Below are 18,286 nucleotides of genomic sequence, written 5' to 3' on the forward strand. Positions count from 1 at the left end.
TAGAGAGGATATACACAAGATCAGAAACCTATAAACCAACGCAATGCTGTAACTTTGTAATTTATAATTAGAAAAAAATACTTATAGAGTAAAGTCAGTTATCTCCCCTACTGAAGCAGTGCCTCCTGTACTAGGTAACAATTTTAAAGAACTAGTGATTGTATTGGTTTATACTCTATTGTTGGGGTGTCGATCTGCTGTTGCAGGACAGGTACCTCAAGCAATTTAAGTGCCATCTAAGAATGTCTCTAATGCCCATGTTTCTCTCTCTCAGAGCCCTGGCTGTCTGATTCTTCAGCTGTCGGTGATCTAATTCAGTTAACACACACACAAATGTGGGAGCTTAGTTATCTAATATTACTTTATCTATTTAAATGTTCACATTTTTATGGGGGTCTTCTGTTAACTGTAACTATGGAGGTCTTTATTTGGTTTGGTTTGGTTTGGTCAGGCTGGCTGTTTACCAAATCACAACAAATAGGTATCTGCTTTATTCCTTCCACATGGAGCAGGCCCCATCATAGGTGAGGTTTCTGTTGACTTAGGAAGATGATCTACCAAGTGCAGAGCAGAGTCCTTGACTTCTTTTCATAACAGTAGGGAGGTTGGACCCATTGACAGCCATTGGCTCCCAAGTCCCCTACAAGAATAAGTGTCCTTCACATAGGTCCAAACTTCAGGATTTGGCCTTTCATTTTTCCATTTCCTGTCTCTATTCAAGGTTTGTCTTTCTACTTGCTACCACTTGTAAACAAAACTCTGCAGTTCTAGCTATGAGCCAGCTGGATGTTAGGTAAGGTTGTGTAATACTGCTGGAGTTGGGGAGGTAGTAATCACCCCAAAATATGCTCTCTTGTTAGAATAACAGTCCCTTCACTCACCAGAGTTGCTGGAAACAATGCTCCAGTGTCATATCTATCAGTATATTTGAACTTTCTGTTTCTGAAAGAGAGAGGAAGGACAAAAGCTTGTGTGTGGTGGGGGGAATGATGGGAGGCCATGCCACCCCAAGGGAAATGGAGCCAAAAGAGCACTGGGAAAGAGGAAATGAATACTAAATCTTTTTCCAATTAAGAAAAATGAGAGTGGAAGCAGGAAAGCTCCAGAGGGCACTTTTGGGGGAGGAGAAGATCATAAAAGGCCTGTTATGAAAATCCATTACCCATAAATTTCCCTGCATTAAGCACTGCCTGTGTAGAGAGGATGCTGAGAATCCTCTCAGCTGACACAGGACATGTGACTTCAGTTAGCAGTACCCACATGCCATGTACCATTTCCATCAGCATGTCTGAAATACCGCTTTCCCTTACAGGAATTCCTTCTAATTAGTCACAGGTTCATAATCTCCACTTAAGGACATCTTGTTTTTGTTTTCCCAATCACTTTGTTTCTTTTGTCCGGTGTTTAGCAATGTGATAGCAGTACCATAATTCAAAGCCCCACCACATGAAATTATGAACCTTTGTACTGCATCACACAAATATTTCAAATTTGGGGGTAATATTTTAATGTCTAGATCACACTAAGTATAAGACTCATCTAAAATAGTTCATTTTTTTACATTTGAAGATGGCAATGGAAGTTTCTGTTTCTAGGAGTTTGTCTTGGACTGTGTAAAGAATCTGCTTGTTTATATATCTGTGGTCAGATGCAGTTGCATCCAAGTCGGCCGTTGGACATGTGGAGGTTTACCTGCACCCCACTCTAAGGCAGTGTTTTTCATCAGTTGTATATCCATGTTCAGACCTACATGCAAGAGAAAGAACCGGCAGAATGCAGCATTGCCAGTCATAGGCACCCAGGTCTGATGAATTGTTTTATCATGTTTTACTTGAAAATAAATTACCTAAGCCCAAGGTTTATTGTCCACATCTACTATGCACATTAAACCAAGGTTGTCCTTTAGTAGATACAACAGTCAGAAAACAACCCCAAATCAGATTTTACTTTTGAATGACAACATTTTTAAAAGCCCAAGTTTATTAATGATAATATTTTATTTAAGATTCTTATTAGACAAAGAATCCTAGGTTGGGGATGAAGAAAAGGTAATGTTTATGAAAACATACGTAGTAATTGGGTTTATCCTGTATCAGCCACATTTTATACCAGTTGAATTTCAAATCAGAGTTAAAAGAGAGGAAAGTTTGGTTACTTTATTTTAATTATCTTACTAGCCACTTAAACATTTCTCTTACTCCTTGTCATTCATTTCAAATCAAAGCTTAACTTGACTTATCAAGTGAGGAGTAAAATATATCTTCTCCATCATCAATCTTCTCTATCCATACCTACACTTTCTAAACATTTATAAATTAAAAACTGAACTGTTTGTATCTGACCAAGCTTATCGTTTGAATAGGGTGGGATGGTGGGAGTGGTGCAAATTCAGTCCTGTTTGTGACAGAACAAATAGATTTTGGTTTATCTCAGGAAACTGCCATGGAATTATCCCTCCAGAATCCGTGTTTAGTAGATTTGACAGATGCATCATTCCTTTAAAAAATAAATGTGAAAAAATAACAATTCAGTAAGAAATAACCCAGATTCTATTCATTTTATTTCTACTGAATATCTATGGACTTTAAGAAAGAACATGGCACCAGTTGAATAAAAAGTTAGACATTTATCTCATCCAAACTATAATCTCAAGAAATGTTTGGGAAATCCTGTATCTCATCTGTCATTATAAACTATACCTATTCATATAAACATAGATGAATCTCAAAAGCATAATGTAGGGTGAAAGAAACTAATCACAGAATGCATAGAGTATGATTATATAAAGTTCGAGAAGGCAAAACTAAAAAATGAATTGTTTAGGAATGCATCCCTTGGGGGTAAAACTACAAAGAAAAGCAAGAGAACAATTAAAATTCAGGTAGGAGGTTATTTGGAGGCATTTAAAAAGAGATAGGAATGGGGTTGAGGAAGGGCACATAAGGATCTTCAAAGTGCTGGTGCTCTTTAAGCTGGGTAGTAGGTACATGGGTGTTTGGTTCATTATTCCTCTTTTAAGTGGTGGTGTACTATACACTCATTCATAGGTACACTATATTTCATGCTAAACGTCTTTTTAATTTAAAATACTGACCGGAAACAGTTAGATTCATCTTTTTAAATGTCCTGATACAAATGACTATCTGTATCAATTCAGCAATGAGTCTCTAAGCTTAGGGGTCTGCCTGTCCCAGAGCAGGCCCATTCTGAGAACTGTGTTCCCATAAGCCCTAGTTAGCCATACAACCCTGAGTCAGAATCAGAACTCACCCTACTCCCTGAGTTCCCTCTAACCATACATGATCAATCAGAGCTGATCTATTTGTTTGACAGGACATCACAGTCATAATAATACTAAGAGCCAGCCTCTACGAGAGTGTGTGGAGGCGAGGTGAAGAGGTTTTCCTTCCACTGCCTGATGTTGTTTCTTTCTACTCTGCTCCGTGACACGTTTCCCCACCATGGTCTGTAGTTATAGAAACTCATGGGATTATGGGATGTCACCATTATATAAAGCATATGGTAGGCTGCTGGTGATAACTTGTGGTGACAACATATATGAGAACACTGAAGTGTGCAAGCACACAGTGTCTTACTGTTGAGAACCAAAATTTATGGCTGGTTTGCAAACCTTAGTAATTCTCAAATGTGTGTGTGTACAGGGAGATGGGATGGGATATACCTCTCTTCCTGGGTAAATTTCTTCAGAGTAATGTATCCCCTTGCATGCTTGCACTGCCATAAAAGGCACACCCCTGACATAGCAATGAATCCTTCAGTGAAATTCAGCATATTTTTACCTTCCCTACCAGAAAAAAAAAAAAAAAAAATATATATATATATATACACACATATATTCTAAATGAGGGGGGCTTTCTTTCATTCTATCCTATATTAATTACTAATAGACCAATTGGCTATTAGCTATTAATCCATTTCTAAACATATTTTGACCAGAAAATATTTTTATTTTCTTGATTTTTTCCTCCACTGTAATTTTTAATGCCTTTCTTTTAAGGAATCCAAGGGAAAAACATTCAGAATTGGACCTTATGTGCATTAAATGAAACCACAACATTTTACAGACACCACATATATATAAACAAAATCATATTTAAGAGCCTGGAATGTATCTATAAACCTCTTTTAACTTTCAAATATACAATAAATCTGCAGAGCAAATATGATTCATTTCAGCAGGTCAGGATTTTCCCTCCTGATCACAGCATTGCCTGAAATTTTACTAAGAGCATTTGAGCAATTCACAGGGCTAATTGGATATGTTTGGAGAATCGCTTGCATTTCATATTATGAAAGAAAATTGCTGGGGTTTTTGGTACATGAAAAACAATACTGAAAGTATGTATGAATCATTTTGCCTCCTAATAGCTGATGACCACATTTTCAACCCACATGAGGTTTTAACTCTAAGTTGGATCCCATATTAAGACCCAGGTTAAGACAATGACATTGGCAGAACCAAGAATGATGGAAATCAAAGAAATGTAATTGACTAAGAAGTCCTTTGCAGATGTGAACCCCAGTCAGTCTTCCTCCTGAGTCTGGCCTGCGTGGGGAACGTACAGCTGCAGAAAGCCGGGGGCAGGATGGTGTTTGGGATTGGGTGTCACAGTTACAACCTGGAATCTTTTTCAACCAGCACCAGCTTCTCTCGGATGACTCCTTGCACGAAAGAAGAGGTACAGGGGATGCAGGGAGATGAAAGCGGATCTTAGGGTTCAGCTAAGTGTCTGCTGGCCTATAAGTTACTGTGGATTCACAAATGATGAACTACTGGTAGGAGTCCTTCTTTCAGGTAGCGAATTTATTTGTTCTGTTGGAATTGTAGGTGCAACATTCTCTTTTTAAAATATAGGAATGTGGCAGAAATAATTAAGGAGAACAGAGAGACTTGGAAACTTTGATCTGAATGGGGATCTCTATAAGTCTTTTGTACACGGGCCTCATTTTAGTGCCTTGAGCCTTTTATTTTCTCCGAGGTTTTCCTCACTTAACCTGTGGGTTTGCGTGTGTGTCTGTATGTGTATGTGTGCTTACCAAGCAGAAGGAATGTTAAAGGATGCAAAAGAGCTTGAAGGGGACAAGTCAGAGTCTGTTCAGTGGCACTCTGGTAATCTCTTTCTATATACCAGTGGTTCTCTAGTGGTGAAGTTACTGGAAGAGATTCCTAAATTTATCTTCTGTAGTCTGATAAATAACAGTTTCAGGTATGAAACACTGCTCTGCAAATATGTATAAATGCAGTGGTTTATAAGATACAGATTCCTTTTTTATGCAGTGTTGAGTTTATAGACCTTATAAAACATTTTTAATAAATAACAAAACTATAAACAACTGTCATGGTATTTTAATTTTTCTTGATATTTTAAAGAGATCCACATTCTTTAAATGTTAATAACCATTGCTGTAAGATATAGAAAATTAAATATTTTCTTTAGTGCTCTTAAACTTGTCATAAAATCAGCCCCCTCATAAAACTGGTTATTACTTGTTCTTGTTCTATTTTTAAACATGGTTTCCTGATAAGAGATCTTGTCTTGTTAATAAAATGTTATTGCCAGCATTTTTACTTGAAAACTTTAAGGATCATGTACTGGAGTCTCAAATCAGGAAATAGCAAAATAAAAAGAAACAGACAAAATGAAAGGAAATGAGAGTAACATTCTTCACACTATGGAGAACACGGGGTTAAAAAACTCATTACTGTAGATGAAATTATAGTAAGAATTTTGCCAGTGTTGAGCAAGTCTTGAGAAATGTTTATTGGAGAAGATGGGGGGAGGGGGACATTGGGGCAAGGTGACAGCTAGTGCCTTGCTCCAGTGTCTTACTGTGGAAGCCTCTGCCACTTCCTCTTTATCTCATCTAGTGTACATTTAGACCCTGGCCCAGCCAAATGTAAAGACGCTGAGTCCTCAGTGGTTTCATTATTTGCCATGTCTGCAATACTTTTATTTATTTGAACTTTCTATCTAAAAGGCACAGCTTGTAACATGATTATAGTGTTACTTGAATACACTGAGGCAGTAGAGGTCTGGTGGTAAAGACTTAAAAAGTCTTTGGTGTGAAAGCCACAACATTCCAAGAGAGTTTTCCCATTGCATAGACCTGTTTTTTCTTATAATATAACACCAGAATATTTAGGCAGTGGTTCTGGGAATGGAAGAAAAGCCAGACCTTTCTGCTTTTTTCATACCACTGGCACAATCAAATAACATCATGTAATTATTATGGAGTTCTGAGATTGTTCAGCACTTATTGACACACACACACACACACACACACACACACACATACACAAGATCATCTCTCTCCCGAATATTTGATGAGCCATTTTGCTGCCAGCAGCACTGGGCTTCCTGCAGTAAGATCAATCATACCTTTCTCCAAGTATGCTCTAAGAGATGAGCAAAGGCAATTACCCAGAAACAAAGCAGAATACTCCAAAGTAAACCTGCTGACACCCAGCCTGGGTGGGAAAGTCAATTGAACATTTTATTTAATAAAAGGTGCTTTACATATCATTTGGGATTACTCATTTTTTAAGTAAACTGCATTTGATTAAAACTCTAATCAACATAGTTTAATCTTTCTCAGATGATTCAGAGGAACTTCAAACCCTCTGCTGCTTCTGAATCATCCGGGAACATCAGTTGTCTTTATAGTGTACAATACAGTAGACTGGTTACTGCCAGCATCTGCTGAAGTTTCACAGAAAGAACAAATGGATTGTTATGCTTTTATTACAACCCAGTGGGTGGTTAGGTATGATTTTTACTAGTCAGCAGCACTTCAAATACATTTAAATCTGGTGTGTGAAAAGTTAGAATGTTAACATTTTGTCTTTAACTGAAGCCTAAAGCAGAGTTGTTGTACTATCATGTGGACGTATTAAGGATGTGGTGTTCTCATCTGTCTTTTTGGATAAATTCTTGTTATGGTGAAATTAGCACTCATACGTTGCTGATGTTACATACCTTTCTGGAGGGCAATTTGTCAATGTGTAACAAGAGCCTTTAAGTGAGCATATCTTAAACTCAGGAATTCTAACTTTTGAGAATTTTACCTGGATAAGTAATTGAACAAGTGGTAAAAGTATATCTATAGTGATGTCCTTTACAGCATTGTTTATAAGAACATAAATTTGGAAAAATCTTAACTGCCAATCAGTAGAAGTGTGGTTAAATAGATTATAGTACATCCATATACATACATCCACTACGTACATCTAGTCATAGAATACTGTGTTGCTGTTGGAAATTATATTTTGCTAATGTGTTAAAATAGTCATAAATAAAGTAAATTAAAGAAGCTGTTTCTAAAGTAGTATACATAACATGATCCCAGTTTGTTAAAATTTAAAATATCTATGCATGCAAAGGAAAAGTTCTGGTAGAATACACTGAATGTTAATCATGTTCATATCTGAGTAGTGGATTAGGGAACTGACTTTTACTTTCTCTTTTGTACATTTTTTAATGTCTGGTTTAAGAAAATAATAAGTGTATGTTACTTTTAGAATCAGAAAAAATTTAACAACTAAGGTTTTTCAATTTTGAAAGAAAAGTAATAAACCTCTGGTAGTAGTATGAAGGGTAGTTGCCGTGGGAGAGGCCTGAAAGCTAAGCAACCGCTGTGTGCTCTGCCCTCTGAGGACTAAAGTAGGGAGGCTCACATTCGAAGAATTTCTACACATATCAAGTCATTTGGCATGGGTACAATTTCACTTACAAAGTCGACTGCTATGTTATTGAGCCAGCAGCCGGGCACATTCTGATTCAAAATGCCATGAAAACATTTTGGCTCCTTTTTTAACTATGAAAACAATTTTAACATGTTTCTTTATTAGTAGCAATAAAAGGTCCTCAAAAATCTAGCTCTGGCGACTGTGTATCCTAGGTAAGAGTCTACCGATGCAAAGTGATGATAAATTTTAAGCAGTATGAAGCAAGAAGAGTTAGCAGAGACAGGGGCAGTGATCCGGATGTGGAAGGCCACGCCTCTGATGAGAAACCTAAGATGAAGGAAGACTGAGCGTGACCTGGCTGAGACAGATGGCATATCTAGGTCGTGTCAGAACTAAAAGCCAACAGCATCTGCCGTGAAGCACATTGGGTGGGTGGGAGGCGGGAGAGTAACACCTCTGAGACGTTCAAGTATACTGGGAAATTAAGGGCTTCAAATGAGATTCCATTTAGGAGCAGGGAGGGTTTTGTTGTTGCCATAGGGTGCCCCATATGGAGCTTTTATGTGTCTTGCTTGTCTTGGAAAAGGAAGGCCCCCAAGTAATAGCCAAGACCTCATGGCTGATCCAGAGACGTAGAAGGGCAAATTAAGACTTTCTGTTTGATTAGCTTGGGAAGCAGTCATTAAGGACTCATTCTCCCTGCTGTGGTTAAAGCTGTCTACTGAGAAATAAGCCAAAGGAATATGAGGCCAAGAATCTGAAGACTGAAGCCAAACCACTGGGAAGGGCTTTCAACTGCAAACTACAATGTGATTGAATTAGAAAGGAACATTCAAATCATGTCATGCTGTCACCTCAAATTCAACAAGTCTAAAATTGAACTCATCTTTCCTCACAAGGCAGCTCCTCCACTGCATTTTCCTAATAACAACAAAATACTACACTGGAGTATGCCTTACCACAATACACCCATGATTTCATTTGATTGTCACCCACTTACAGACAACGCAGTTTAATGCAGGTTAATCAAAGGGCTGCAAGCTGGGGAGAGACCAGTTTTAGAAACTCGGTTTTCTGAGTATTAACCTAGTTACCCTTTAACTATATCACACAGCCCTTCTCTCCATATTTGTGGAAATAAACCAGTCCGCTTTATAGAATTACTAAGTGACAGTTTATTTATATTGGCATTTGAATATTGCACACTAGCACATTTTAGCAAGTATGAAGTCAGAGTTTCTTAAGTAGCAAAGAACAAACCAACCAACCTTCAGAACTGTTCATCTTGTTTTTGTAAGGTCAAAAACATTCATAGCATTTGTATTATTGAAGTCAAAAGATAGGTAAAGTAAAGTACAGGATCTAAAAATACCTAGTTTGTAAATTTAACATGAGCAAACCATCATCAGTCATATTAGGTTCGTTTCGTTGGTATAAATTATGCGATTCTGCTGTTTTGTTTTCTTTCATTTGTAAATTATTTTAGCTTAGTCATTATTGGTAAGTATGAAACGTTTACGTACCTGGATTTCTATTTGTAGATATGTTAGTAACACTGTAAAAAAGCATGTTAACTCTCCAGTCTGCTGCACAATGCAGCTCAATTGCATCCCATGTATCCATCAGGCCAGCTTGTGCCTGGGCCAGCCAGCACTGCCATGCCTTCCCAGCACGCTGTATGTCAGTACACAGTCCTCCTTCCAAAACAGCCAGGTTGACCACGCAGGCTATCTCCTCATGAGTCTGAGCATCTGGAGTTCCCCAGCTCCGATTCTTTACTTGGGAATAAATATTAGGGGAAACGTATCTAACTAGTGATATTGATTGTATCATTTCCCTAAGTAGTTCTTTGCTTCCAATAAACTAGGAAAGCTAAATACCATATATGCATGTGAAACCCTCTGCGCCTCTTCTACTGGCCTTAGCCCTTAGGTTTCTATCTAAATACACACCTGGGGGCTCCCAAGATGTGCTCAGCGTGTGGGTAGTGGGACACTAAAGCAGTTTTAGAACCAAAGAGGCGGCCTTGGAGGGTGCTGCACTGACTGTGAAGCCTCCTATCAGTTGTCAATAACACTTTTCTTCAGTGAAAGTGAACAAAAAGGAAGAAATTAAATCCAAGCAAAGAGGATATCCTGCTCTGGATTTTAGTTAGCTATTTGGCTTATTAATGCCAAAGTCCTGGTTTGGTAACATTACTTGATTCTTTTCTGACCTTTGTGACAACATATCCACAAATAATTCATACAACATGCTGAATCTTTTCAATAAGTGTTTTCAGTACTTTCAGTTCAGTTCTTTGGATTTCTGCTTCTAAATCTTAACATGCTAATCATCAGCTGAGTAAAGAAATCTAAATATGCTAACCCACAGTCTCCAAAGGCAGTTGCTTTTGTGTAAACTTTTTAGTTTAAGCTGTTATTTGGTCATTGTAAATTATCCTCTGTAGCTATTGGACTAACGCTTTTCAGATACTTAAAAGTTTAAAAACTAGTCAGATCAGGTCTCTCAACTTAAGGAACAGAACCATCCTTTTAGAACTCTATGGTTCAGTAAGTAGTCAAGCTCAGTGTCGATCCTTCCAAGAAACTGGTGAAAATGGTGGGCAGTTGGCAAGCTCAAGAAGTTGTCTTTGTGATGTTACAGAATCGCCTACCAGCGGAATGACGATGATGAGGAAGAGGCTGCCCGGGAACGGCGCCGCCGTGCCCGGCAGGAAAGGCTGCGGCAGAAGCAAGAGGAAGAATCCTTGGGACAGGTGACTGACCAAGTGGAGGTCAATACCCAGAACAGGTACTGTCCTCTTCAGAAGGGAGAATTTTTCCAGTTGCTTCTTAGCCTGTCTGATGAAAAGAATGTGTTGGGTAAAGCATCCCCTTCTCAGCCCAACTCAACTCTTTCCGTCTTTCTAGCTTGTTTAATTCTTCTGTGGACATTTTAGGCAACTAACCAGATTGGACAGTCAATCTGATTTAGACATTAGGACACCAGTACTCCTTTCTCCCCACCCGCCCCGCATCCCATCCCCTAAACACACCCCAGTTGAAGGATTTTATTTTCTTTTATAATCTAGTAAATCTTTTATTTACTAAAAATCGTGGGTTATACACTTAAATAAGGAAAACTATTTACCTTCATTCTTTAGGATATTGTTATCTGTTTTGAACTGAAGATGTATTAGTTTAATAGTCCTCTGTACCTACCAGTAGCAGATAATACTTGAATTTTAGAAGTAGGCATGAATTGCAAATGTCTTATTTTTCCTGATATACACCCTAAACCAGTATTCTTTGATCTCTACAATATTCAACAAGGTGCAGAATCCTGTTTAATTTAATGTAATTATTCAAACAAGCTTATGAGTTTAGTACTACATTTTTTTCTATACCAGTCCTGGTAGAAATCAGGAAAGTCGAGAATACTTAATAAGTTCAACTTTTTCAAAAGGGGCTTTTACAAGTTCACACATACAAGGTCACACAGTGCATTATGCTAATAGTTAGTATATATCATTTATATGCCCCAAGGTATAGAAAAGATGGGGAGGGGGAATGGAGAAAAAAATAATTTTATTTTTAAATTGTGGACTGGTTAAATATAATGAAATCACCATGTAAGATCTTTTGTGTGGCTTTGGTTTTAGATTCTTTCATTTTGTGTGTGTTGGGAGGGCACTGCATTTGATAATCCTCTTCATTCAATCTGTGTAGAAAATTCTGAAGGGAAAGAGTTCTGGCCTCTTTAATGTGAATTTGAGTGGGTACACAGAGGGTTTCTGAAGGCAGTAGTGAACATGCTGGCAGACAGGACGATTCAATCAGGAAGCTTCTTGGTTACGTGGAAAAACAGACTTTGTCCCTCGGTAGGTAGCTCCTGATTAGGGAGGGAGTATAGCAAAGAGGTTCTCTGGGGTTCACCACCTGGCTTAGAATCCCAGCTTGACCCTTTCTTCACGAACTGTATTTCTTCAATCCAATGGAAGTAAAAATCATACCTTTCTTTTAGGAATGTTGTTAAATTTAAATGAGATGATAATACCTGTAAAATGCACAGTGCTTGCACATAGTAATTTTGACCATTATTAGGAAGATGGTAGCAGAGTCTTACAGATCAGGGCTGCATAGTCTTCACTGCCTTTTCTATTTCTGAGTTGAAGGGGATGGGAAAGAAAGAGTTTAAAAATGACATTTTAAGGCCTTTTGTGAATCTGGTTATTAGTGAGTAATCAACAATGCCTTAAGAAATTACTAGTGCCTATAGTTTTCTAGCTTTTAAAATCTTGCTTCTACTTGTGTTTCTCTTCTTTTTTTCACATTGTACTATTATTAGTTATTTCATGCATTGATTGAGTACAAAATTCCCTTTTTTAATAGCGCATATTCAGATCTGATAACATATGATTTACCTCTGACATACTAATTAGCCACAAGAAGAATAAGTATTCTTCTTGGGGCTAAACAACTGACTGGTACTCAACTTCTCCTGTTGATTGCTGTCCTGATTTATAAATAGCAAAGAAAGGTTCAGTAGAGTCTGTTGTTTCTTAACTCAAGAGTTCTTTAAGCCAGCTAACATTGTGGAATTTGGGGTACCTCTTAAAAATTATTTGAATTCAGTTGATCCAAATGCCTTATGTATATAGATTTTCCCCCTTAAATTCTAAACTATTTGCATTTTCAGAGAAATTTAATCCTTATGTGTCTAATTCATGGAGACAGTGTCTTACAGCAACAGCTGAGGCCAAGAAAGTTTAGAATCTAGCCTTTAGTCTGCCATTTCTTGTTGTTAAATGTGAAATATGTTTTTCCAAAATTAAGTGAACTTGAACTTCAAAAGGGCCAAGGTTGGTATGAACCATGAAATTTGATGGAGTTTCTAAACATTGCAAGACATGTTCTTCCAACTCTGGTCACAGTCCTAGTATCACATGACCGGTTGTTTCCTGCAGTGAAGACCAACACCCCTGGCATGGGCAGTGTCCAGCATCCTGCAATAGTGAGCACAGTGGCGGACATGCTACAGTTTGGTTTTTAGAGATTTTTTTCTTTTTTTATAAACATCAAATTTAACTGTCCTTTGTCTACTGCAGAAAAGAAGGGCAAGAGACCCTTTATTCATGGAAATCTTGACAAAGAATGGAGATGGTATATTTATTAGTTAGGGCAACATCAGCTGCTTTAACAATGAGTCCCCAAATTTTAGTAGTTTGATGCAGTAACACGTACTAGTCCAGTGTGGGTATTTCTGACTGGTAGAACTGGTTCCCTATCTTCTTTCCTCCTGTGACTCTGTCAACTTCAGGGGCTTTGGAGTCCTCTGATCTAGCCAGTAGACAGAGATAGAAAGGGAAGAGAATGTACCTCTGCTTCTTACTTGTCCTGGTCTGGACATCTCACTTCTGCTCACATTTCTTTGGAATTATTGGTCATGGGGCCCCACCTAGTTGCGAGGAAGAGGGGAGGGTGGGAAATATAATCCTTGACAGGCAACCACTTCCCTGTGACTAAGGAAAGAGGAGCATAAATTGTGGTGGACAGTTAGATGTCTCCACCATGGGGGTCACTGGCCTGAGTATAGCATCTCCGCACTATAACGTACACTCCCATCCTCTCAAAGTGCTTAGTGTTCCAGCAGTCCAGATCAGGAATTCCAGATGACTTGGCAACATGTGGGAACACTACTTGATACAAGAGGAATTCGTTTTTTCAGTTTGGTTCTTGTCTTAGTTTGAGTTCCCTGAAAGTCAGATTCTGAAACGAAGATTCGAGCAGAGTTTACTTGTAACATGATCCCAGGAAAAAGTGGTAGCAGTGTGGGGAAGTGAGACAGAGAAGGGAAGGCAACCAAATAAAGGTTTCATTACCAAGCAAATTACCACTCTGGGTATCAGGAGCTTAATTCCACCAGGGAACTCTAAGATCCACTGTGGTATAGGCACCTCAGCGCTATCTGATTCCAAAGTTGAGGGGAGCTGCGGTATTTACACATTAATGCTCATCCGTTGTTACTTGAGGCAAAATGCCCAGGTGGCATTAATACTCAGAGCACTTCTAGTGTACAGAATAGATTCCCCATGGCCAGACAAAGACCATGGGCAAAGATTTGCATATGCTGCCAGTTGAAAGCCAGGCTGGGATGTACTAATATGGGGTTATATATGGGGAGATGTATATATCTGCTACAGCTCCCATGTGGCACAGCACATGAGTCCAGCTGACCGATTAATCAGCAAGCTGTCCTTGCTGTTGTTTCTGTTGTCCAGTGTGCCCGACGAGGAGGTCAAGACGACCACCACAGACACTCAGGTGGAGGCCGACGACGAGGCTGCACTCCTGGAGCGCCTGGCCCGGCGGGAGGAAAGACGCCAGAAACGCCTTCAGGAAGCACTGGAGCGCCAGAAGGATTCTGACCCAACAATAGCAGATGCAAGTTTGTTGCTACCCAGCAGAAGAATGCAAAACAACACTGCAGAAAATGAAATGGCAGAGAAGGAAGAAAAAAGCGAAAGTCGCCAAGAAAGATACGAGATAGAGGAAACAGAAACAGTCACCAAGTCCCACCAGAAGAACGATTGGATGGATGCCGAAGAGAAAAAGGAAGAAGAAAAAGAAAGGGAGGAAGAAGAAGAAGAGAAGCCAAAGCAAGGGAGCATTGAAGAAAATCAGGTAGAGGTGGTGGCAGAAGAGAAAGCAGCAGAAACCCAGGAGGAAACAGTAATGTCATTGAAAAATGGGCAGATCGGTACAGATGAGCCTAAGACAGAAGAGGAGAGGGAAGAAGGCTCACATGAGATTCCCCATAATGAAAAGATGGAACAGGAAGCAAGGGAAAGAGCTGAGGCAGAAAGGGCCAGGTTGGAAGCAGAAGAAAGAGAGAGAATTAAAGCCGAGCAAGAACAAAAGATAGCCGAGGAGAAAGCAAGAAAGGAAGCAGAAGAAAAAGCAGCTGCACAAGAGAGAGAAAGACGGGAGGCAAAGGAGAGGGAAAGGATTAAGGAGGAGGAGAGAAGGGCAGCAGAGGAGAGGCAGAGGGCAAAGGCAGAGGAAGAAGAGAGAGCTAAGGTAGAGGAGCAAAGACGTAAGAAGCAACTAGAAGAGAAAAAAAGGGAAACGCAGGAGAAAAAGATAAAAGGGGGAAAGGTAGAGGAGAAAACAGAAGGGAAGTGGGTCAATGCAAAGAAAGTACAAGAAGATAAACTTCAGACAGCTGTCCAAAAGAAACAGGTACAGTAAACATTTTGCACCAAATGTGTGATGCCTGCAACTTACGAGAAATGTAATGCACATCAAATTTGGGACTGAGCCCACATTCCTACAGCCCCACGTGCTTGATCATTTGGCAAGCTGCTCATTTTTTTAGGTCATAGCAATGTGCAAGCATAAAGCAATCAATTGATAGCTAACTATTTCCACCAACCAAATTTACTGGTACAACCAGAGAGAAGTGAATTGCTCTGTGCTTGGTTGCTATGAATACCAGAAAAAATGAATTAACCCAAAGATGACAAATGTGGTGGTGCTGCATTGACTTATGATTCTGCACTGCATCTAAACTCATTCCTTTTAACAACTTATCTCTATCCACAGGTCTACATGAGGCAGGGGGACCATAACTCCTCACTTTATCTGTGTGTTTGGCATTTAATAAAATATGCTAAAAGTTGGGGTGGGAAACTGACATGATGAATCATGGTCAGAAATATCATCTTAAGGAGGCAAAATAACCCCCTTGGAATTAACTGGTAATAAGGGAGGGAAAGGAGCCAGTTTGGACCTTTTATAAAAAGTGTCAAAACCCTGATTTGCCATCATGTAGACCTGAGCTTAATGTAAACTTGCAGAAAGCCATTCATCAGGGGTAGCATCAACTTAAAACTGACTGGCAATTAAGAGCACACATTTTGCGTCTTTTACCATTTGGGTGACACAAATTTATGTAGCACAAGGAATTGTGGAAATAGGGGGTGGGGGAATATTTGTAAGCTAAGAAATATTTTTTCGTCTGTCTGCAAGGCTGCATTAAGAGCACTATACCTAACCACCACCACCGTACCACCACCATCTACCCTGCAAAAAAAAAAAAAAGGAAAAAGGAAAAAGAAATGCTTGTGTATCCACCTTTCCAGAGAGAACTCTCTATCGCTAAGTCTGCCTTGCACTGAAGTTGTCTTTCACTCCTGCTTCTTACAAGGGGCTCATAAACACAGCTTCCATTGAGATGATCAGGAACAAGAGGCACCAGACCACACACAAGATTTGTCAACACGTACTAGATGCACCACATCACGCTAGATTTCAGTGAGCACGATGGCAGGCTCATGAGAAAAGATTTTGGTGGGAGGAAACTATCCCACGTTGCTGTTTAGAACCACTGGCACGGGGGGAATGTGAGCATTGGGACAGCCAAAGAGAAGTCACTTCACGCCACATGCAGAGTGACCTGAGCACCCTCTCACTCTTGTAAGCTAGCAAGGGCTTCTTTTAAATGAGTGACCTTACCATTCTTGAAAATAAAAAGGAAGAAGAAAGGGGGGCTAAAATGCAAGCTAAAAGAGGAAAGTCCCAAGAAGACAAGCCTACCTTCAAAAAAGAAGAGGTAAATATCATTGAGAAAGAACCTAGTCATAAAGCAACAGAGAGCAGTGTTCCATGACATTTCAGGTCTGATGAAAATTGTAACCTCTAATCTAGTGTTTTTCAAGCCATGACTCATGACCCATTGAATGATGAAATCAACTTAAAGCATCTCAAAATTAGCTAAATGTGTCAATCTGCATTTTTAAAATGAAATAGAATAGAAAATATCAGATGGCATCATGGCCAGTAAGTATTTCACTGTGATATAAATTGTCTTTATTTACTGTGGGTCACAGTCAGAAAGCTTGAAAAACACTCCTCTGATCAATCTTACCCACTTTCTACTCTCCCAAGTGCTATTTTTTTTTTCCTTGAGCCATCCTACTTTCGTTTCAATCGTGAAATATTTCCAACTGGCTTTGATTAATGATTTAACTTTTCAAAGGAAAAATACTCCCACGCATCTCAGTAAAAAATTTGATGAACTGAAGATGATATTTGGTTTTCAAAAGAAAAGTTTGGCACAATGTTCTGCATTGCATTTCTGAGGCACACACAGGAGCTGGTGCCAGGGTGTTTGACTGTAGGTAAGTAAACAAGTCAGTGGACCAGAGCTGCAGAGAGAATGTCCTTATGCCCCCGACATAATTCAAATGCTACATCAGAAAGCCTGACCTTGTTTTAACCATCATGCTTATGTCAGTTCCAAGCAATCCTAAAAACTATGACAGTATTTAACAAGTTCAAAGTACTTAAACATGGTAAAATTAAAGTATCAAAGGTAAAAAGACTTGAATTACTCTGCCTGTGGGACTAAATTGTAGCTATTGAGCTCCAACTCAAATGGACTCTTGGTGCATTTCTCTGCCCATTATGGCATAGAGTAAGACACAGAAAGATCCATATTTAGCAAATAGATGAGATTAAGCAGGGGGATGGTTATTTTCTTCAACTTTTTTTCCTAAGATTCATGTAAAAAGTAAGAACTCCTAGTTCATGTTATGTTTATTTTGTTTACGGTATGTGTTCCTCCCTGTTTCTAATAGAACTTGTGGTGGCTTGGGAGTGAAAACTGAATATGAACACTGCCCAGTTAAAAGCAGCAGAAAGAGTAAATACTAATAACTAGAAAATTGAATTTGGCCCTAATGAAGCAGCTAAAGAAATTGTTAAACGTGTTGGGAAACATTGTTCTCATTTTGTAACAGAAGAACACCTACAAATTCATCTCCAAAAAATGAAAATTACCTTGGGACTAAACTCAAACAGAAAGATCCCACATGGGTTCATCTCTAAAGCTAGTGTTCTGTGGGGAGTATCTTTCAGTGCAGAAGGAAGAGGGCATGAAATCATAACTCAGTGATTAAGTTTACAGGAGAGGCCGAATAACTGTTTGAATTCATCCTGATTTAATTCAGTTCACTAAGATGTGATTTGTTTTTAATGACTAAGGCATTCTGTGTTCATGTATTGTGTCCGTGAGCTAGGAGGGGCTCATCAGCAGTCATCCAATCATCCTTTTGCCTCTTTTCAGATAAGGCCCCCGTTCAATAATGGCCATGGTATGAGGATTTCAGACCTGCCTCTTTCCCTGTTTGCCCTCCAGCACATTCCAGTGCCCCAAAACTTGGCCTCTTTTTGACACGAGGACAGATTAGCTCCTCAACCCAAGCTTAAAAAAAAAAAAAAATCTGCTATTCCTATTTTAACATTGCAGACATAAATTACTAGTTGAATGACTAGATTTTCCCCCTCTCCAGCTATTTGTGTCGTTGCTTCATGTAGATACCTTTAAATCATATTTTACATGATTTAGCCATTTTAAACGCCCTCCTCCGTCCCCGCCCTGCATCCCACCTTTTTGTTCCCCCACTCAAAAAAAGTCTTTCCTTTGAATTCAAGGAGCCACGTAGGATAGGTAAACACAAACGTCAGGTGAGCAACATTTCCAGAAGTCACTCCAATACCTTACAAAAAACCTTCATTCTCCCACTGCAGTTTA

The 18,286-nt window shown here is 39.1% G+C and overlaps 1 protein-coding gene across 11 annotated transcripts in view; it reads left to right on the forward strand.

Moving 5' to 3' along the window:
* CALD1 (caldesmon 1) overlaps nucleotides 1–18,286 on the forward strand; it is a 184,845-nt gene that overhangs the window by 140,304 nt on the left and 26,255 nt on the right. For 9 of the 11 annotated variants that reach the window (XM_079711081.1, XM_079711078.1, XM_079711080.1 and 6 more), the window contains 2 exons: nucleotides 10,355–10,501; nucleotides 13,971–14,373. In XM_079711081.1, coding sequence (XP_079567207.1) covers nucleotides 10,355–10,501; nucleotides 13,971–14,373 — 550 coding nt within the window. Of the gene's footprint in view, nucleotides 1–10,354; nucleotides 10,502–13,970; nucleotides 14,932–16,225; nucleotides 16,304–18,286 lie in introns of all 11 variants that reach the window. The other 2 variants (XM_079711077.1, XM_079711076.1) reach the window with 1 other exon arrangement.

This window comes from Hyperoodon ampullatus (assembly GCF_949752795.1).
Source record: "Hyperoodon ampullatus genome assembly, chromosome: 9".
Taxonomy (NCBI): Eukaryota; Metazoa; Chordata; class Mammalia; order Artiodactyla; family Ziphiidae; genus Hyperoodon; species Hyperoodon ampullatus.